The sequence below is a fragment of the Mustela putorius genome, unplaced genomic scaffold (assembly GCF_011764305.1).
Source record: "Mustela putorius furo isolate JIRA1106 unplaced genomic scaffold, ASM1176430v1.1 tig00537350_pilon_pilon_pilon, whole genome shotgun sequence".
Lineage (NCBI taxonomy): Eukaryota > Metazoa > Chordata > Mammalia > Carnivora > Mustelidae > Mustela > Mustela putorius.
Window position 1 is genome coordinate 22569962 of NW_025422471.1, and position 22718 is coordinate 22592679.

Genomic DNA, 22718 nt, shown 5'->3' on the forward strand with positions numbered 1-22718 from the left:
ATGAAATCTTTCTGTTTATTCATATTTATAATTTTCAGTGCTCTTCTTTCCCTCTTGTAGATTAGAATTTCCATCAGGTGTCATTTCCTTGGAGCCTAAATTCCTTTGCAGTTTCAGCCAGAGTGGTGTAAGGGGCAGCTTTCTGTATTTAGCATAGGTTGTGTTTTCCTAGTTCTTCACATGTCTAGTCATTTTAGTTGTATGTTAGACATTTGAAATTAGATGACATACAGTAAGATTCTTTTATCTTACTCTGAATGTTGTTGATTTTTGTTTGAGCCAAGCAGTTAAACTTACAGATTTCCCTGAAATTGTGGAGGTATGGACTTAGACTTCATTAGAGTCCATTTATTTTAATTTTGCCCTTTAACCCTATGGTAAATTTCCTAGTCCTGGGAAATCTTTATTTCTAAGGCATAACCCTTCTGGTGTTTCACTGGAAAGCTTGAGCTAATAACCCATGTCCTCTAATTTGATAGGACTGAAACGTCAAACCCTTCTCTCTGTGGTGAACCCTACCACAACTCAGCTCCTGCAGCCTTCCAGCTCCTTCCAACAGTCCCATGCTGGACTCCTTGGATCTTACCTGTGTGTGTGTAGTTCAAGGGTTAGCCAAAGACTTGAAGGGAGTCTGTATGTTTATTTGGGGGCTTTCTTCATACAGTTCCTCCAATTTCTAGCTGTTTCAGCTGTGCTAAGGAATCCCCAGACCCTCAGGCTCCTCAGGGAAATAAGACCACAGGTTTCTACTTAAGTTCTAGTCAAGTAGTTCAGCTAGACTGCAGAGGTCCTTCAAGCAAAAGGATGTGTAAATGTGTATTTTTTTAATTAAATTTAAGTTTTTTTTAGTGTTCCAAGATTCATTGTTTATGCACCACACCCAGTGCTCCATGTAATACGTACCCTCCTTAATACTCACCACCAGGCTCACCCAACCCCCCACCACCCTCCCCTCCAAAACCCTCACTTTGTTTCTCAGAGTCCACAATCTCTCATGGTTCATCTCCACCTCCAATTTCCCCCAACTCACTTCTCCTCTCCATCTGCCTATGTCTTCCTTGTTATTCCTCATGCTCCACAAGTAAGTGAACCATATGATAATTGACTCTCTCGGCTTGACTTATTTCACTCAGCATAATCTCTTCCAGTCCTGTCCATGTTGATATAAAAGTTGGGTATTCATCCTTTCTGATGAAGTCATAATACTCCATTGTATATATGGACCATATCTTCTTTATCCATTCATCTGTTGAAGGTCATCTTGGCTCTTTCCACAGTTTGGTGAGCGTGGTCATTGCTGCTTTGACTGTTGGGGTACAGATGGCCCATCTTTCCACTACATCTGTATCTTTGGGGTACCCAATGTGATTGCTTTCTTTCTGTCTCTTGCTCTACTTTGTCACTTAACAGGGCATTCAAACAGTTGAATTTTATGTTTTGGTCATGATTTGCAATTGTTAACTGTGGGAAAATTTTTCCAGTAAAAAGTACTCCATCATAATCAGAACTGGAAGCTCCCCATAATGAATTCATTATTTATCTAATTGGACAAAAGACAAAAAAATTTAAAAACTGCTATATATTGAACAATAAAGAAATAATTTCCAAGATTTAGAATACATTTCATTTTGTGGACCACAGGACAGGAGAGCCTAGAGGAATTAAGTAAATAGGAATGACTTTCTGGTGAAAGTACATGCTGAGCTGAGAGCTGAAGGTTTGCTAATGTCTGAACAGCTTCAGTGGTGAGAGTGGATATTCTAGTTAAGTCAGCAAGATGGGTGTGAGAGTGGTTTATTCTTAGGATGAGGAGACTTGCCTATTTTTAGTTGGAAAAACCACATATGTGGTGTCTTGGGTGATGAGGATGGTTAAGTAGTTAAGGACTGATGCATGCAAGACCTGAGGGTTTAGATTTGATATTGTAAAAAATGAGACTTTAAAAGACTTTGAATGGAGGAGTTACACAATGATAATGAATGTTAGTTTATAGGAGGTGAAAATAGACAAAGATAATAATTATGTCCTCTTGTGACCATTGCTGTGGTCTAGGCCTGGATGATCAGGGTCTGCACAAGGCTATTAGTACATGAATAGAAAGGAAGAAAGTGTTTAGAAATGTAGAGTAATATTTATGGAGGATAAGTAGATAATGGAAAATGTGAAGAAGAAGGATTTGTGTTTCGTTAATAGTCTAGAATTTACTGCATTCTTCTAGTCAGCCAAAATGTATGAGATGCTGATGTGTGTAAAGAGCTGTGATGGAGTGTGCATGCATGTTTTTATGTTGACTTCTGTCTATTTTGATTATTGGATCCAACAATTTTGTTGGATGGTTTAACTCTGAGGGACACTGCCCTTCTCTCTTCTCCCAGAAAATACCAAGTGCTCATTAAAAGTTATGTAGCTCTTTGGGCCCTTAGTACATTCTTACCGACTAAAGAATGTTATCTTTTGCTACAGAGACACTATTGATATGAAGTCATTCTAGTATCGACTGATTTAAGTTGTATTTTAAGTGTATCTTTTCTTCCAGATTCTCTTACATTTTGGAAATGTATTTGAAAAATTTCTCACTTCGGCAAGGCCAGTTTTCAGAAGCCATGTTTAATTTGAAAGCTGCAGATGGAAGGCAGATGGCTCTATCTGATTTGGAATATGTTGTCATAAGAAATTCTTAAAGAAGCCTTTCATTATAGGGGTTCTCAACTGTCATTAATCAATTAAGCTTTCCTAACTTTTTCCATGACCAAGCCATGTAAATAATTATTCCCCAGTCTTTTTTTCATTGTCCTAAATTCATATCCTTAAAGAATCTATTCATTCTACCTTAAGTATCTTAATATTTCTCAAAATTGATTTTCATATGTTGTTTAAAAGTTATCATTTACCTGTCCGGGGCTTATTATATTTTCTGCAAGAAATCTCTTGAGATAGTCCTACAGCTTAACCTGTGTTTTCATTTCATCTTAGGTGACCGAGCTTGAATGTGTTAGTAGCCAAGCCAATGCAGTGCACACCCACAAGACAGAATTAAACCAGACAATACAGGAACTAGAAGAGACGCTGAAAGTGAAGGAAGAGGTATTTGTTCCTTCTCATTTATCTGTAACCCAGCTACCATAGGTGCACAAACTCCTGGAGACTCTGTCAGATTTACAAGTGCTTTATGGAATAAAGTAAGGTTGTGGGGTGTTTTGGGGGAGGAGATGAAATTTTTTTCTATTGACAACGAAGCTTGTTCCTATTTTCTCCATCCTTGTTTCTGCTGTGAGGAACTACGGTGAGGCAGTCAGACTGAGATACTTGCCTTCTGTGAGAGAGTTGCATTAGTAACATCAACAGAAAACTGTGAGAGGTTAAATGAATTTTACAAGCTGTTGCTTTCTCTGGTTTCCAGTCATAGGATTTAATAGCACAGGAAAGAATTATACCCACAAGGCTTGAAGCAGCTTTAAAATGTTCTGATGGTTGTTTCTAAGCAGTGCTGTACTGAAGCCACCAAGCAGACTTGTTGCTTCAGATTATCACGTATTAGACAACATACCCATAAAGATGAATTCACTCTTCTAAAAATCAGCATAAAGGAATGTTTTTTAAATTATTCTCTTCTAAGGACTAAGACAATAATTTCAGGAGGGAAATAAGACTTTCTCTGTGCTTGATTTAGTTTAAATATTGTTGCTAAAAACATTGCTCTACTTTTTCTAGGAAATAGAAAGACTAAAACAAGAAATTGATAATGCCAGAGAACTACAAGAACAGAGGGACTCTTTGACTCAGAAACTACAGGTGAGCAATAATAATATTTTGATTAATCTCTACATAGAGAGAATCTTCAGTCATTCTTTGACATAGTATTGACTTTTTTCCTGAAACTTCATTTTGGAGGTTGTCAGTCATTTTTCCAGGACTATCTGATTCATGGCTGATCTTTGATTCTCCAAAAATTGTGATAACCTCACCTAGGTAGCATAAGATCATCAGAGATGGTCATTTATTAATTGCCTTTAGTACATTGTCCTAGGAATTTCCACTTTTTAACATAAAAAACACTCTGAATTTAAAGAGAATTTCTCATGTGGATTTCATTCAATCAAAGAGTTCTACTTATTTTTTTTTTACACTGCACTAATGAGTATGAATTGCAATAGTAGTTATGCCCTAATGGAAATTAAGCTAGCAACATCTTTCTTTCTTTATGCTTCTGAATTTTACTCACCTTTTTTGCATAAATAATGTTTCCTGACTCTAATTTACATACATATATCCTGTATCAGTGATTAGGGAAGATTTTTAGAATTCATTATCAAAGTCTCTGGCACCTCTGGCCCCCCCCTTTTTTTTACACCCCAGGGGTCAGCTGCCTCTATAAAAGAAGATTAGGACCACTTTAGAGTTTGGAGTAGAAATAAATGTATGTACAGAGTGAGGAATTTTGGATCAGGGTGGTAAGTGGGACCTGAAAGCCCAGGATTAGGAGAGTACCTCAATTGTAATGAGAGAGTCTTGCATTCATTGAGGGCTTCCTATTTGCCAGACACTCTGCTAAGCACTTTACTTCTGTTGTGCATTTTCTTCTTGTAACAGTCACCGGAGGAAACTGAGGCTTATATAGGTTCACTTGTCCAATCTCCATTTATATAGGTAGTCAGAATTCTGGGACAGTGGAGAAAAGCTGTAGGTTTTTCATATGGCCTGAAACTTTTCCCTCTCCCTCTCCCTCTCCTATCACTGACTTGCAGCCATCTGATTTGTTTTGGCTAGCCCTATTAATTGTTGTTCCCACATTTTAATGATCTGTGTAAATTACTGGTTCTCGAGTGGGGCAGTTTTGTGCCAGGCGACATGTAGCAATGTGCCGAGACAATTTTGATTTTCACAACTCGGGCAGTACTATTGACCTGTAGTCGGTTGAAGTCAAGAATGCTGCTAAACATCCAATTATCGGGACCAAACTGTCAATAGTGCCAAGGTTGAAAAAGCTCGGTGTTGAGATAAAGATAAAGCATGTACTCAGGGCTTGAAGAAGAGGGGGGAATTCAGTGGAGCTTTGTCTTTCGTTCCTTTGGTTCAGGCTGCCATTTTCGGAGTCTTTGCCGCGATTTAGGCGTTTGCCGAGCACTCATGTGCCTTTGCTCGTACTCTCACACTAGCAGGTGTTGTATCCCCATTTTCAAAGAGAAGGCCGCAGTTCGGGAGTGTTTGCAAGTTGACAAGGTGCTGGACTAGAAAGGAGTGAGACCGGGGCGCCTGGATGGCTCAGTGGGTTAAAGCCTCTGCCTTCGGCTCAGGTCTTGATCCCAGGGTGCTGGGATTGAGTCCCACATCGGGCTCTCTGCTCAGCCAGAAGCTTGCTTCCTCCTATCTCTCTGCCAGCCTCTCTGTCTGCTTGTGATCTCTGTCTGTCAAATAAATAAATAAAATCTTTAAAAAAAAAGAAAGAAAGAAAGGAGTGAGACCCACGTTGGTTTGGACTCCACAGTGTCTGTTCTTTCTGTCCAGCTGCCCCACCGCTTCAGGCGGCCACGCTGCCAACACGTTCCTGACGGTTCTGGCAAACGTTTTCCCAGTTACATACACATTGTCCCAGAGAAACTAAGATATATATATATTTAAGATTTTTAAGATTGTACTTAACATATAATTTATATTATATATAAACATATATTTTATATATATATACACACATTTAAGATTTTACTTATTTATTTGACAGAGAGAGACAGCGAGAGAAGGAATATAAGCAGGGGGAGTGGGAGAGGAAGAAGCAGGTTTCCTGCTGAGCGGGGAGCCCAAGGCAGGGCTCCATCCCAGTATTCTGAGATCATGACCTGAGCTGAAGGCAGACGCTTAATGACTGAGTCACCCAGGTGCCCCAAGGCATTGTTTTATATAACCATCAAAATCAAGAAACTATATGTCTACAGACCTTATTCATATTCCCATAATTGTCTTAATAATCTCCTTTATAACAAAGTTTAAAACTTCTTTTTCTGGTCCAAGATTTATTCTAGGCTCATGTGTTGCGTTTAGTTGTCATATGTATTTATTTTGATGTTTGAGTTGTCCCAGATTTGGCCAGTGGGAACCCCTTCAGTCCAGCTTCTTTTTCCTTTTTATGTGACTCTGTCATTCTTTAAAGAATGTCTTCATGTTTTAGGACAACTACATATTCCAGGCTCATCTTATATTTTTTTCAGTCCTCAGCCTTGGAATTAGCTATTTCTCCAGAGAGAAATTTCTTCTTCTTTTTTTTTTTTTTCTTAAAGATTTTGTGGGGGCGCCTGGGTGGCTGAGTGGGTTAAAGCCTCTCCTAGTCCCTCTGCCTGCTGCTCCCCTTGCTTGTGTGCTCTCTCTGTCAAATAAATAAATAAAGCCTAAAAAAAAAAAAAGAAACATACTTACGTTCATTTGTATCATATTGTATTCTATTTTCATATTTTCTTATCTGTTCTTCTACATTTTATTTATATATGCATTTCCTGAGTATATGAAACATTAGCATGGTTCCGAAAGTCAGACTATTCAGAAAGTTGTTTTTAGAGACCTCACCTCTAGTCCCTACTACCCTAGCATCTACGCGGTCCTTCCCACCCCATTTCCACCTGCCACCTGTAGGTAACCAGTCTCATTAGTTCCTAGTTAATCCTTTCTGCATTTCTTTTCACACAAATGAACAGATAGGTCTCTTTGTTTACCTTCTCCTCCCCTTTTTTTTAGTGGTAACATGCTCTCCATTGCTCATGTGCACTTTGCTTCTTTAACTGAAAATACATTCTGGGAGTCACTGTTTCAGTCCATCTAGATCTTGTCCATGCTTGTTATAGCTGTAAAGTCCCTCACTTGTGTGTGTGGTAGTTTATTCAGCTATTCCTTTATGGGGGTATTTATGTTGTCTCCAGTGTTCTGCAACACTACTACCATAAGTAATATTGTGTACAGGTATTTTGTTATTGTTGGAGGTATATCTTCAGGATAGATTTTTTTTTTAAGTTCTTTTGTTTTGTTTTGTTTTGTTTTGTTTTGTTTTGTTATTTTTTAGTAATCTCTGCACCCACTGTGGGGCTTGAGCTCACTATACCAAGATGCAAAGTCTCATACTCTTCAGACTGAGCTAGCCAGGAAGGATAGATTCTCAGAAGGAAGATTTCTAAGTAAGGAAATAAACACATACATACGTAGTTTGGTTAAACAATGTCAAATTCCCCTCCGTAATAGATTGTGCTGGTGCCTACTTAAACCACTACTGTGAGTGCCTCTTTGCCCATTGTCTCGCCAACAAAATGTGTTGTCAATAGATAAGAAATGATAGTTTTAATCTGCATATCTCATGAGTGACATGGACATCTTTCATAAGCTTAGCGGTCATTTCAATATCTCTTTGTACATGGGTGGATGGGTGTTCATGTCTTTTGCCCTTTACCTAGAGGATTTTTGGTTCTCTTTCTGGAGTTCTTTACATATTGCAGGAGTTCTTTTTATATCTGATTACATGTTAAAAATTTCTCCCAATTTTTTTTTTTTTTTTGGCTTTGCCTAAGATGGTGTTTTATGTAATAGTCAGATTTATTACTCTTTTCTTTTCTTGGTTCTGGCTTGCAGATCACATAGTTAGATAGCTCTTTTCCAAACTCAGATGATACAGGAATTCATGTGTATTTCCCACTAGTCCTTACAGGGTTTCATTTTTTACATGGATCTCTGAGTGTTTTGGGTTTATTCTTTTGTGTGTGGTATGAGATGTGGATGTAGCTTTCCAAATGTCTGTCCAGTTACCTCATTACCATTTATTTAAAACTTCATTAATTTTTCCAGAGATTGGAGATACTTGATTTCTATACACATTTTGATCTACTCGAGGCTTTCTATTCCAGCCCGCTAGTCACCTAGCCTCTGTACCACACTGCACCAACAGTAAAGGCTTCAGTTTCTGGTAGGACCAGGAACTCCTCCCAAAGTTCCTTTTTCTTTTTTCTTTTTTTTTTTTTTTCAGTATTCTTACATATTTGTTTTATCATATGAAATTCAGTGTTTGGTACCAATCTTTGTGTCAACTGAAAATAAAGCTCCATAAAAAAATTTTATTGGGATTGCTTAAAATTTATAATATGACTTCAAGGAAGCAATATCTACTGAAATTTCTGTCTTATTCAAGAATAAGGGATGTCTTCCCATTTGTTCACATCCACTTTTTTGTTTCTCAGGAGTGTTTCAAGGTGTTCAACATGCTATTTTGCATGTTTCTTATTTATTAATATTATATCTTCCTTTTTTTCTATTTCAGATGGGATTTTCTCTACTATTATATCTTTTAATTGATTATTGTTTGTATATTTGAAAGCTGTTGAATTCTGTATGCTATTTTTACGTTCAGCTACCTGACTAAATTATTTTATTATTTGAGCTAGTTTTGTCATTTATTCCATTGATTCTCAAGATTTTTTAGGTATTATAACACATAACTGCCCACAGAGGTAATTTTACTTTTATTCACCCAATTATTAAGCCTCTTGATTTTTCTTGTCCAATTACACCTGTGAAAAACACCACTACAGTGTTAAATAAGAGTGGAGATGATGGGCTTATCTTGTCCCTCATCTTAGTGAAAATACCTCTAGTATTTTTCCATTAAGTAAAATGCTGGCTGTAATACTAAAATACATTTTATCATGTTAGGAGAGTGTCCTTCGTTCCTATTAGTGTGTTTTTATCAGGGATGAGTGTTGAATCTTGTTAATGGTTTTTTTGTTTTTGTTTTTTTTTAAGTATTTCTGGAGTTAATCATAATTTTCTCTCTAGGTCTATTTAATATGGTTTATTTTATTCGTGGATTTTCTAATACCTAACCACCTTTGCATAACTGGAATAAATACCACTTAGCTATGGTATCTTATTTTCTTAATGTGGTATTAGATTTTTGGTCTTTAGTATTTATCATTTTTACACAATTCTCGTTTGTGGTATTGGTCTGTAATTTTCTTCTTCTGGGGAGAGCTGTTTTTATAAGATTGAGGCATCAAGCTTATACTTTACACACAGTAATACTTCAGTCGTACTTGATGTGTTATCTTCATTTTCTGTGCTCTGCAATAGCGGATGGCGTATTGAAACTACCTGGGTCTTTGAACACTGACACCATCAGGGCCTGGTGCATTTTTATGGAGTAGTTCCTGGATTATTCTCTATTTCTTCTGCAGACACTGGGCTGTGCAAGCTTCCATCTAGGTTTCACAGAGTCAGCGAGCACTCTCTTATCTTATTTTATATAGTTGTCCATTGTCCTTCTTGTCTAATCAGTGCCACTGTTTTTTTTCTGTCCTCTACCTTACGGATTTCTCCTTTTTTTTTTTTTAAGATTTTATTTATTTATTTGAGAGACAGAGATCACAAGTAGGCAGAGAGGCAGGCAGAGACAAAGAGGAGGAGCAGGCTCCGCACTGAGCAGAGAGCCTGATCCGGGGCTCGATCCCAGGACCCTGGGATCATGACCTGAACCGAAGGCAGAGGCTTAACCCACTGAGCCACCCAGGAGCCCCATGAATTTCTCCTTTGATTTTTATTATTCCTGCTTCATACTTTGTTTTGGTGTACTTATTCTTTCTCAAGCATTTTAAGAAGAGAATTTAATTCCTTTATTTTCATTCTTTTACTTTTATGTATATGTGTTTAAAGCTATAGATTGTTCTCTGATGATTGCTTTAGGTATGTTTCATAGATTCTGATATTTAGTATGTTTATTATCATTATTTCCTGAAATTCTGTAATTTTCATCTTATTTCCCTTATACCCATGATACGTTTAAAAGAAGGCACTTGGGGTGTCTGGGTGGTTCAGTGGGTTGAAGCCTCTGCCTTTGGCTTGGGTCATGATCTCAAGGTCCTGAGACCGAGCCCCGCTTCGGGCTCTCTGCTCAGCAGGGAGCCTGCTTTCCCCCCTCTCTCTGTCTGCTTCTCTGCCTACTTGTGATCTCTGTCTCTGTCAAATAAATAATTAAAATCTTTTTAAAAAGTTAAAAAATAAATAAAAGAAGGCACTTAAGGGGTGCCCGGGTGGCTCAGGTCATGATCTCAGGGTTCTATGATGGAGCCCCACGTTGAGCTCTCTGTTCAGTGGGGAGCCTGCTTCCCCCTCACCCTCTGTCCCTCCTTTCTGCTTGTTCTCTCTGTCTCTCTCAAATAAGTAAAAAAATAATAAAAAGTAACAGAAGGTGCTTTAATTTCCTGGCAGAAGGACCTTTTTTTTTTTTTTGATTTATTTCTTAAGTTCTAGTTTTACTATCTTGTAACACAAGGGTTTGTATAATTTCTGCTTTACATAATTGACTGTGCTTTTTTGTGTCATCTCATGTATGGTGTTTCTTTGGTGATGTTCCTTATTGAATTTATAATTTTTGTTTTTTGTATTGTTACCCGTCCTGTGTTCCACTCGCTCTCTCCTGGATTGAGAGTGGCACAGTGAGTCTTTCATCAGTGTGATTTTATCTATGCCTCTTTACAGCTCCTGTAATTCCTACTTTATAAGGAGGTTGGTACTTAAATATAATGGTTATATCTTTATTGTGCATTGCAGCTTTTAGCCTTAAAGTGCCTTCCTTTGCCACCTTTTCTACCAGTATCAAAACCTCTCATTATCTTTTGCCCATCCTGTTATTTTTGCCCTTCCTAAATGAAGTGCACAGTGGAAAGACCTTTCTATTTTATGATTTTGTTTTCAATTCCTACTCTTACTGCATTGTGATCACATATTTTTTTTAATATATATACTTAATGTAACTTAATACAACCTTTTTTTGACCTCATGTAAAATCAGTTTTTGAATGCTTCTTGTGTGTCATGTAGTAATACTTAGAGACTGCTTTGTGAGCCAAACTGAAATATTTTTTATTTATCAATACAATTTTTTATGCTTTGTTTTACCTTGTCATTGTTTTATGTAATAATTCCTATGTGTTATGTTAATTTGATTTTTTTCTTTCTCTATATATGTTCTTTGTCCTTTTTTATATCTTTTGATATTTAAGGTCTTAATTTTGTTTAGTGTTTACCTTTAGACTTTTTAAAAATACACCTACTGGGGTGCCTCGGTGGCTCAGTGGGTTAAAGCCTCTGCCTTCAGCTCAGGTCATGATCCCAGGTTCCTGATATCAAGCCCCGAACTGGGCTCTCTGCTCAGCAGGGAGCCTGCTTCCACCACCACCACCACCACCCCCTGCCCCCTGCCTGCCTCTCTGCCTACTTGTGATCTCTGTCTGTCAAATAAATAAATAAATAAATAAATTCTTAAAAAAAAAAAACACTCCTACTTACCTGTATACATATTTAAACTTTCACTATCTGGTTTATTAGTTTTTATTTATTTATTTTTTAAATACTTACTTATTTTAGAGCATGAGCGGGAGGGACAGAGAGAGAGGGAGAGAAAAACCCAAGCAGACTGCAAGCCGAGCCCGGAACCCAATGTGGGGCTCGATCTCATGACCCTGAGATCAAGACCTAGTGGAAATCAAAAGTCGGGAGCTTAACCAACTGCACCACCCTGGCATCCTTGTCTGTTAGTTTTTAATGATAGCTGACTTTGAACTATAACCTATTAAATAATTAGAAGCTTATTCTCCTTTTCTCTTTTCCTTTTTTTTCTCCTGCTTTTTAGTTGTATTATTTCTACCTTGTCAGAATAAGTAGCGTTTGGGGTTGGGGGGAGCTCTGGTTTGGCTCAGTTAAGCATCTTACTCTTAGGTTTGGCTCACGTCATGATCGCAAGGTCATGGGACCCAGCTCTGCATTGGGCTCTGCTCTCAGCCTGCGGAGTCGGCTTGAGACTCTTTCCCACTCTGCTCCTCCCTCTACTCTAGCTCTCACTCTTATTTTCTCTCTCTCTCTCTCTCTCTCATAAATAAATAAATAAATAAAATCTTTTTTAAAAAAACTAACATTTTTATATTATTTTTTAACCATTGTCCACCTTCGTTTTAGTCTTTGATATATATTACATATGGTATATCTAGTACCACCAATCCTTTCTCTGAAGTTTCTACGGTAATATGGATGAAGCTTTTCCTCTAGTAGATGGTTCCAGAAGAGCTCATGAGTTTAAGTTGCCTTTTTTTTTTTTTAAGATTTTATTTATTTATTTGTCAGAGAGAGAGAGGGAGAGAGAGTGAGTATAGGCAGACAGAGTGGCAGGCAGAGGCAAAGGGAGAAGGAGGCTCCCTGCCGAGCAAGGAGCCTGATGTGGGACTTGATCCCAGGACACTGGGATCATGACCTGAGCCGAAGGCAGCTGCTTAACCAACTGAGCTACCCAGGCGTCCCTAAGTTGCTTTTTAGAAGACTTAGTACTAGGGCACCTGGGTGGCTCAGTCAGTTAAGCATCTGCCTTCGGCTCAGGTGGTCATCCCAGAGTCCTTGGATCAGGTCCTACATTGGTCTCCTTGTCCATGGGGTGGGGGGCTTGCTTCTCCCTCTGCATGCTGCTCCTCTTGTGTGCTCACTCTCTCTCAAATAAGCAGATGAAATTTAAAAAAAAAAAAGTAATTTTAAAATAAATAAAAGACTTGGGTGACAAGTAGATATAAAGTACTTGGTTCACAATTTTCTTTCATTGAGTTTCTTGGAAATGCTACTACATTTCCCTTGTTTTTATGTTGCCTTTTTTTTTTTTTTAAGATTTATTTTAGAGAGCATGAGCAGGGGAAGGGGCAGAGAGAAAGGGATAGGGAGAGAAGCAGATTCTCTGCTAATCATGGAGCCCAGCACAGGGCTAGGCACCCAGGACCCCAAGATCACAACCTGAAATCATGAGTCAGACACTTAACCACTGGAGCTACCCTGAAGTCCCTTATGTTGCTTTTAAGAGATCTATTCCAGTCTACTTCTCTTGCCTTGGAAGTTTAGGGCTCCTGTGTGTGTGCTGTGAGGACTTTTCCTTTATATATATATACATATAGATATATATTTATTTAGATTTTTATTTATTTATTTGACAGAGAGAGAGAGGGAACATAAGCAGGGGGAGCAGCAGGCAGAGGGAAAAGCAGACTCCCCACTGAGCAGGGAGCCCAATGAGGGACTGAATCCCAAGACCCTGGGATCATGACCTGAGCTGAATGCAGACGCTTAGCTGACTGAGCCACCCAGGTGCCACTTTTCCTTTTTTATTTTTATTTTTTTAAGAGTTTATTTATCTACTTGACAAAGATCACAAGCAGGCAGAGAGGCAGGCAGAGAGGGAGAGGGAAGCAGGCTTCCTGCCAAGCAGAGAGACCGATGCGGGGCTCCATCCCAGGACCCCAAGACCACTACCCGAGCCGCAGGCAGAGGCTTATTTAATCCACTGAGCCACCCAGGCGCCCCTTCCTTTATTTTTAATGTCTAAGAGTTCTACTAAGATATTTCTCAGAATTGATTTTTTGGGGGGTCAGTGTTTTTAGGTACTTGGTAGGCCCTTTTAATGCGTAGATTTGGGTCTTCCTTTATTTCCAGGAAGTTTTCTTATGTAAAGGTTTTAAATATTAGCTTTGTCCTATTGGGGTGTGTTCTTAAGGAGCTCCAGTGATATGTAGTTAGATGGTCTTTTCTTCTCTTCTATTTCAAACACTTTCTCTTTGACCATTTCCACTACGTTATCTCACTTGCATTCCCTTGAATATTTAAAAATAATAACTGAGTAAAGCATAATGTAATTTAAATTTATTTCATTTAATTTAAATGAAATAAATTAAACTAAGTTTTATGATTCAGGCTCTATTTCTGATATAATTTTGCCTTTTTCTTCATTTCTCTCCGGGTTTAATCATTCCTGTTTTTTTAGTTTTTTGGCTCATTTCTGTTTTTAGTGTTTGGTATCTGAGTCAGGCTCTATTTTGAATGCCTGTTTGAAAATATTTATTTAAAGTTCATTTACTTATTTTTTTAGTACCATGTATACTTGGGGCTTGAACTCATGACCCTGAGATCAAGAGTCATACTCTCTTCTGACTGAGCTAGCCAGGCACCCTATTTGACAGTATTTAATTCAGAATGGAGGCTTCTGTTTTCTTGCGCTTCATAGTTGGGTTTGTTTTTTTATTCGGCGGGAGAGGCAGTGCTTTTATTTTCATTCACTGAAGTGTCGAGATTTTCATTTTCTGTTTTCATCTTAGGATAATTTACGTAGATGAAGATAGCTCACACCTTTGTATTTTGTGGATTGAGTGGCAGTTTTGAGTGGCTTACAGATTCTCAGTTCAAAACCACCCTCTTTTTGGAAGATAATGGGGGAGAGGCTCTGTGTCCTTCCCTGCTTTAATTTTCTCTTGTCTTAGAAGACTTTAAGTTTCCCTGTGTTGCTTCTTCTCCTTTACTGTAGTGTGCCAGCAGGCTTCTTTCTCTTTCTTTGTGCCCATTTCTCCTCTCCAAGATTGCCTCCTGTCTCGTGTGCACAAGTCAGTCCCTTCCTTGTAGTTCCGCTCTGGTCTACCAAAACTTTGTTTATTTGATTATTCAGGATTTCAACACTTACAGGCTTTAGGGTTATTAGAGTTCAGTCTTAAGCCTTCTGTTTTCCTCTTCCCTCTGTTCTGCTTGCTCCATGACCCCGCCTTGCCCTTTGCAAAAGGTTAGAGAGAGAGCTTGGGAAATGTCTTTGCTGGAAATTGAAGTTTGATTTGTTCTGTTTCTTCAAGTTACTTTGAAGTCATGGAGTCTGTGTGGTGTTATTCTTATTATTGGTTTTTATAGTTTGGGAGGATGGCTGAGAGAAGTCAGCACACAGAGTCACCGTTATCTTGGTGTCCCAGAAACGCTTGCTTTCTTGTTGCCAGTCTCCTTGTTCTAGAATGTGTGCTGCATAAAACAAGAACTGCCTTTGTTTATTTTCTGCTCTATCTATTGCTAGTACATAGAAGATGCTTAGTAAATAATCATTGACTGTCTCTTCTTCAAAACTCATGTATGTGTCTCTTGCCCACTTTTCTCTTGAATTACTGATTCTTCTTTTGATGGTTTATATGTTGTGTTACATATGAAGGTTGATGACCTAATAGGGCAATATATCTTGCTTGTAACAGCTTAACGTGGGAATCAGCTGTCAAAGAATTTTTCTGTAACTTTTTTTTAGATTAAAAATGCAGGATTTATGGGGTGCCTGGGTGGCTCAGTGAGTTAAGTCTCTGCCTTTAGCTCAGGTCATGATCTCAGGGTCTTGGGATCGAGTCCTGCATCGGGCTTTCTGCTCAGCAGGGAGCCTGCTTCTCTCTCTCTCTCTCTCTCTGCCTGCCTCTCTGCCTACTTGTGATTTCTGTCTCACTGTCAAATAAATAAATAAAATCTTTAAAAAAATAAAAATGCAGGACTTAAGCTGGCGGAAAATGAGCCTGATGTGGTCCCAATGATGATGGTGATAATTGTGTAAATTTGTTCTAATCATGCTAGTGTTGAGGTGCCATATATAACAATACAGAATGTGACCTTCTACCCACTAAGATTTTATACTTGCAGTTAGTGCCTTTTAAAGCACTTGGAAGCAAGTTAGCTCTGGCCTCCATTGCTTTATCAGGACTGAACCAGGTCTCTGGATTCCCCCAGCATGTGCTTACATGTCAGTGAAGAAGCAGCAGCTAGTAGCACAGAAATGGTTGGAAGCAGAAGAATATGTTAAGAGGGAGAAAGAGAGGCTTGGAAAACAGGAACATAAGGCAGACTAGTGGGAATTTCCCACCGTCCGGGACACTGGTTGCCTGGTGTTGGCCTGTGTGCACTGACGGGGTTGGCCACTCTTGCTCTAGGATTACATTCTCTGCCTCAGAATAGACCAGCACTGTCAGCACTGTATTGGATCCCTTTTGTTATCTGACTCCTAAAATTCCTCCAATCAGAGAAATGGCTGAGAGTATGACACTCTGTCTAGATAGAACAATGCCATTTTAATAGCTGAGGAAATGTGGTGTTTTGCATGCTTCCATTGAAAATGTTTGCATGTTTCATTGATTGGCAAGGAGAACAAGGAAGCCTTTCACTGTAAGGAAGGCTTCAGAGGGCATACTGGGCGGTGCCTGGTGAAGTGGGTGTTTTCTATTGAATGACATTTGGTCTATTTTTATAGTTGGAAACATTCTACTCTTAAGCTTATTGTTGAAGCAGGCAAGAGAGCCTGCTGTGCAGTCATGAGTGGAATTTTTACATTTGATCCGGGCTCTGTTTTCTCCCTCCTAGTTTGGAGACTCCATGCATGTGGCTTCTGCATTTATAAGTATTTTATTGGTTTCAAATCCTGCTCACCGTTTACTTATCTTCCCTTTGTGGGTTATTCACAGGGAAGAGATTAGAAACATACCTGGGAAACCTCCAGCCCTCAATGCTTTCATATTAGATTGGGATTTCTTAGAATCTTCATTTATTACTCATTAGAGCTGCTGTGTTCTAGTATTTTCCCAGGTTCTGGTGGCTCCTCCTGGCATTCTAAGAGTAAGAAGCCTTACTCTTAGTTATTTCTGTCAGGGCAAGTGAACATTTATGTTCAGACTCCTAGAAGTGGGTTACTTTCTTAGATATATTCAAGCCAATTTCCCCATTATTTTCCTCAAAAGTTTAGTTTGTACAGATGTTGTAAAAAATAAATTTTGGAAAAAAGTGCCCATAACAACAGTAGCTCTTTTCTGTTTGAACAGTAATATACAGTCTTTGTCCCCATGCATTCCAGTGTTTGCCGGTTTGGTCTGTGCTGCTGAAATTCAAGGTTTTTTCTCATTCAAAAAATTTTTTTAAAAAAGTGATCCACCATCCTTTAAATTTGATAGAATTTTTATAAGGTTTACATTTAAACCATGTATTAACATTTGAAACGTAATATTTTCTGAGGGACACCTGGGTGGCTCAGTTGGTTTGGCCGCTGCCTTCGGCTCAAGTCATGATCCCGGGGTCCTGAGATCGAGTTCTGCATCGGGCTCCTTGTCCAGCAGGGAGCCTGCTTCTCTCTCTGCCTCTGGCTGCTACTCTGCCTGCTTGTGTGCTCTCTCTGACAAATAAATAAATAAAATCTTTTAAAAAAAAAAATCTTTAAAAAAAAATATTTTCTGAGGCTGATTCATATTGTATTATTAACACCAGAATGTGGTCATTGTCCCATATAATTGACGTATGTGAGTGAGGTTTCCAGAAAGGATATCCTTTTCCAGAAAGGATATAACTTTCAACTAACTGCTTATCTTAATACCTTGTGTAAAGTGTCATAGTTGGTTTTCTGCTCTTTTTCTCAATTTAAAGTTTTAACCAAAATTAAATCTCTGGGTCATTATATCATTTTATTTTTTAGAATCTCCTACTATATTTGTCATGTTTAGTAACACTTCTAGAGCAATACCTTCTAAGTTTGAAGTATGCTAGACTTGATTCTGTTTTTTTAATTAATATTTTTGTCATAAACTCATACTTGCCTTTTGTCATTTTTTTCTATGATTTGCAGTATGTTGGAACTATCAGCTTTATAATTCTCTCACATGTACGCTTATCATAGATCTTGACTATAGTTTTTAGCCATTGAGCTTCTTCCTCTGACATAAGCACTCAGTTGGATAGTGAGGCAAAACAAAGACAATTAACACATTCATAGGATCCCAATACTTCCATGTTAGAGAGTTGTTGTCTCACAAGTCTTTCTCCAGAATTCCCATTAAGGAAGAAAACGTATTCTCTTTTTCTCTACCTGCTTTCAGCTGAGAGTGCTACCAGTCTGTTATGCATTAGGGGAAAAAGAGGTGGGCACAATTGAAATTTTGAAATGGGACGTAGCTAATCCACAGAATGGTTCTCAGGGAGAAGCAGGCTCCCCTGCTTGAGCAAGGAGCTGATGCAGGATTTGATCCCAGGATCCTGGGATCATGACCCGGATTGAAGGCAGACGCTTAACCGGCTGAACAACCCAGGCGTCCCTACAAAATGGATCTTTAATCCTCTTCGGTATCTGAAGTGCCCAGAGTGTTGCCTGGCACAAACTAAGCAGTCGGGAAGTATCTGTTGGGTTGGATAGATGGATTCTGGAATGAGCCTGTCAATAAAACCACGTGGATTTCTGAGGGCAGAATTCTAAAAATCTCCGTACATTGTGTTAACTTGAGATACAGAAGCTCATCTTCCCGCACGTCAAATTGCATCAGCTACCATGAAATTAGTAATAACAGAAGTTGTATTGTTTTCTAAGTTGTGAACTGACATGTGCATATGTATCACATTTTTGTTTCTAAAGGAAGTAGAGATTCGGAACAAAGACCTGGAGGGACAGCTGTCTGACTTAGAACAACGTCTGGAGAAAAGTCAAAATGAACAAGAAGCTTTTCGCAATAACCTGAAGACACTCTTAGAAATTCTTGATGGAAAAATATTTGAACTAACAGAATTGCGAGATAACTTGGCCAAACTACTAGAATGCAGCTAAGGAAAGTTACATTTCAGTGCCAATTGATTAAAAAATACACTGTCTCTCTTCATAGGACTGTTTGGGCTCTGCAACAAGATCGCACATAAAATCTGAATATCACTCCTCCTCCAGGAGGATGATCTTTTGAAAATTGGAATTGTATATTTCAGTGTAAATTTTAGAATTCAGCTCGTAGCTAGTTGGGGAAAAAGAGATGAAAAACTTGAACTACAAATTACCTCCATGTATATTATTGGCCATAGTTAACTAGAAAGTTATAAATAGACACTTAATGCAATCTTTTTTTTCTGATATTAGCCAATGGGAGAATTAACAATGTCTGGGTCACATCCCCTTTTTTGTGTTCAACACAGTGAAGGCTATCTGCTTTTTAAATTAATTTATTTATGATATCTAAAGCTGTGTTTTGTGCAGAAACTTAGTGATGAAAGCCCTGTCTTCTGTTGTAATCTGAATAATTTCTCAGGATATTTTTGCACTGCTGAGAAGCAGCGCCATTACCAATTAATTCTTGCCAGGAGTGAGAGAGAGCTGCATCTTTAACTGAAACATACTCACTAGAACTGGGTGTATAGAGTTCTTCCCTTTTTTTATACTGGAAGATATTTCACTCGGTGACCACTCTGGTACACTCTGGTGTTCTTGAATCTTGTCTGCTGTATAGTTTACTTTTCCATATTGATTCCATGTATTTATGAGAAGAAACTGTCTCCCATTTTATTACACATTTTAAAGCCAATTAACGAAGGCAGCTGAGTCCCTCAGAAATTTTTCTTTTTAAATTTCTAATAAATTTGACACACAGTACTGAAATACAGCAGCCCGTCCTCGACGGTCTGGCCTAGCAATGTTAAGTATATTTACAGAATATGCAGTTACATTTATTTATATATTTTGCAAGAAATCTTTTCTGAATGATCAATGCATTTCAATTTACAACTAATAATGGTTATTGGGGAACTGTTTATTATAGATCATTTTAAGGTGTATAGCAATTTTAAAGGGGATCCATTTCCATCAAATAGCCGATCAGAGGACTATTGGGATTGGAGCCGTGTACTGTGTCCAGGTCTTCACATCAGCCACATCTCTAGTCAAACCTCACAAGGCAATATTCTGAACTGTTAACTAGGCGTTTCAAACAGGAATTCAATTCAGTAGGCTCTTCTCAATGAACAAGTTTTAATGTTGTTTTGATGTAATTTTAAAAGACTTTTAGCAAACATGCATTTCTTTCTATATTTCTTTTAAGAAGCTATTTTAAAAGCAAGCCAAGTGCTGTCTAGTCTGCTTACGGAGTTAGGGATTGCATCAGAGTCCATATATCCTCGCTGTACAATGCCTGTGATGTTGAGGGAGGGTTCTTTTTAAAAGTGTATGCTTGAGTCTTTGACTCTATGGTAGAGTCTGCAAATGCACTGACTTTGTTTGTACCCCAAAACGATGGAATTGTTAAGTACAAAATCAAGCTAATGAATCAATTTGTAACCATTTTTTCACTCACAAATAGCAACTCAACACTAGACAATTTTGTTTTATATATGTATGTGTATGTATGTAAATACATACATATTAATTTATACTAGAGTGAAAAATAAATGGTTTCTTTCTAAAGTTAGTTTCTAAAGTGAGTTTTCAGGTGTCTCTGAAAAGTTTCTATCAGACACTTAATCATCGTGTATTCTATGTGCTATGACATCATGTAAGTTATCTCCATCTATTTTAGGATATTTTCCTCACCTATTTATTATAGGGAGGGTAAATTTAGGTACACAAGCTCAGAGCTGAGATATTTCTCTGATAAATCAGGTAATAAAATTTATTTGCGTTGATGGAATTTTGAAGTAGATGTGATTTTATCCATCAGTTTCTGAGTAACAAAGAGCACCAGATTTTAATTTAAATAGGGGATTTAACACTAGGGATCAGGGAATTTAGTTATGAGAGTTAAAAATTAAAAAAAAAAAAAAACAGTGCAAGCTGTTGAAATGGTAAGTGAATTATTTTAATGATGTAATAAGATATTTTTAAATTTTGACATAGTCGTCATTTAATGGGAAAATAACTCACCAAAATGTCTCCCCTTGAATTGTATTGATAGGTGAGACATGTGTGTAATTCATTATATACATATACCCATATGTATATACAGAAAATTATTTTTAATATTTTCCTACTGATAAGAAGTTTAAAATTGGAAATTTTGTGAGTTTTTTCCTCGTCCAATAGGGCCTAATTTTTTTCTCTTTTTAGTGATTTCACAATTTGAGGGCTGCACCTTTAAATTCCCAGAGTGTCATTAGACGTGTACAGTATATGGGATAAGGTGGACACAAGTGCACATATAAATAAAATCTTAAGACTATTTTAAATACTCATTTACAGTAGGAGAGTATCTAGAAATCATCATTACAAGTCATAATTAGGTTGTGTGTCTACTGCAGTTTTCTCCATTTCTGTATTATATAAATAAAAGTTTGCCTATTAAAATCTGATTTTCCCAGAGACAAGTATTATATAATGTATCTATATTTAGATCCAACTGTGGTAATATATTTATCAGAAAATGATGCTGGGGACTGTCACCTGAACATGTGGACTTGAAGGGACACAGACAAGGAGAGCAGAGATCGATCCCATTGTGTATCAGTTATTCTCTGATAATGATGAATTCTTGTACAAAAAAAATGACTGAAAAAAGGAAAATCAAAAATACAGTTTTTATTTTGAAATACATTTGGTGTTCTCTGGAGAATGTACTTTATCTTTTTTTCCTTCAGTCTTTTACAGATAACTTCTGAAAAAGCATTTACTACGTGATGGCGGCATTTGCTTACCTCTTACAGGTGCTACTGGATTTCGCATTAGTGTGTTATGTTGTGAAATCCTGACTTTGACATAAAAGGTTTTATAAGTATTTCCCTGCCTGGAAAATTAGTTTTTGTTTCTCCTCTCTCCTTCTCTCTGCCTTTTTTCTCTCTCCTGTCTCTCTCTTTTTCCTCCCTTTCTTTCTGCAGATTAAAAAGTGTGCATGAAGTAGCATCCTTCCTTGTCCCTCTAGAAGAAGCTTCGGCACCGTCAGAATGTAACGTTCTGCTGTCATTGAACTGCTGGAGAGCAGAAAAAAAGCTTGCAGGGTTTTTTGGGTGGGGGGGTTGTGGTTTTTTTTTTTAAGTGGAAATAAAAGGGACGCTCAAAATTAAACCACCACCTTTGAAAACTCTTTTTTTTTGCCCCGTTCAAATGGACTGTCTTCTGTCACGTGTGTCCTGTAGCCTACCATGGTTTTATTTCGCTGCACACTGTGCAGCTCAGCGGCTCTCTCCCTGTAGACCTGATCCTCTATCCGTTCTGGAACATGAGGCAGGCTGCAGGGAAGACGGGTTGGGTGGCAGTGTTCTGTTGGGATTTTAAAGAAATCCTGTTGTTAATTTGGTGTCCCGTGATTTTACCATTCCTGATAGGCTATACTTGAAGTCATGAAAGAGTCTTCATTGAATTTCTGTCTTCTGTATATTTGGCATTGTTCCTTGATCATTCATGAGGTAAATTAGTTTATATAAAATTTTAATTTTCAGGTAAGAAGTAGTTAAGAATGACACGTTGAAAACAAATTTTCTCAAGTAGGGTACAGTGCTATAATTATTGAGAAGATGATTTGCATGTGAGAGAATATTTTTTAAATTACTGGAAAAGGAGCATTGTTGGAAAGGAGACCAATGGATCGTTCACCTTAACTTTAAATTGTGAAAGTGCGTTATTTCCAATATAAAATTGGACCTTAAAGTTTGAGGACAGTTTTTTCTTTTTTTTTTTTTTTTTAAGATTTTATTTACTTATTTGACAGACCAAGATCACAAGTAGACAGAGAGGCAGGCAGAGAGTTGGGGGGAAGCAGGTTCCCCGCCGAGGCAAAGAGCCCAATGCGGGGCTCAATCCCAGGACCCTGGGGATCATGACCTGAGCTGAAGGCAGAGGCTTTAACCCACTGAGCCACCCAGGGGTTGCCTCAACAGTTTTGTTTTGTTTTTTTTTAATGGGAAAGTGATATATATATTGTCACAGAAACATAAGCATCATTAATGAATTAAAGAAACCGTTTTTGGTTAATAAAATAGCTAACAATTTTAACCAAGAAAAAAAGCTCAAAAACTCAACACTACACTGCCTGGTGATTTCTGCTTAGTACACTAGGTAGAAAAGAAACCTTTATTTTTATCCAAAACAGGCGACCCAAGAAGAGAAATTGCATCTGAACTAGGATAGGGAAAAGGCAACGAGTCAATTCTCTCATCTCCATAAGG

The 22718-nt window shown here is 37.9% G+C and overlaps 1 protein-coding gene across 1 annotated transcript in view; it reads left to right on the forward strand.

Annotated features, from left to right (window-relative positions):
* The window catches only part of HOMER1 (homer scaffold protein 1), a 135668-nt gene extending 114337 nt beyond the window's left edge, over positions 1 to 21331 (forward strand). Inside the window, exons 7-9 of the mRNA XM_004766815.3 lie at positions 2974 to 3084; positions 3712 to 3792; positions 18223 to 21331. Coding sequence (XP_004766872.1) covers positions 2974 to 3084; positions 3712 to 3792; positions 18223 to 18411 — 381 coding nt within the window. The 3' untranslated portion in view covers positions 18412 to 21331. The remainder of the gene's footprint in view (positions 1 to 2973; positions 3085 to 3711; positions 3793 to 18222) is intronic.
* The last annotated feature ends 1387 nt before the right edge of the window (positions 21332 to 22718 follow it).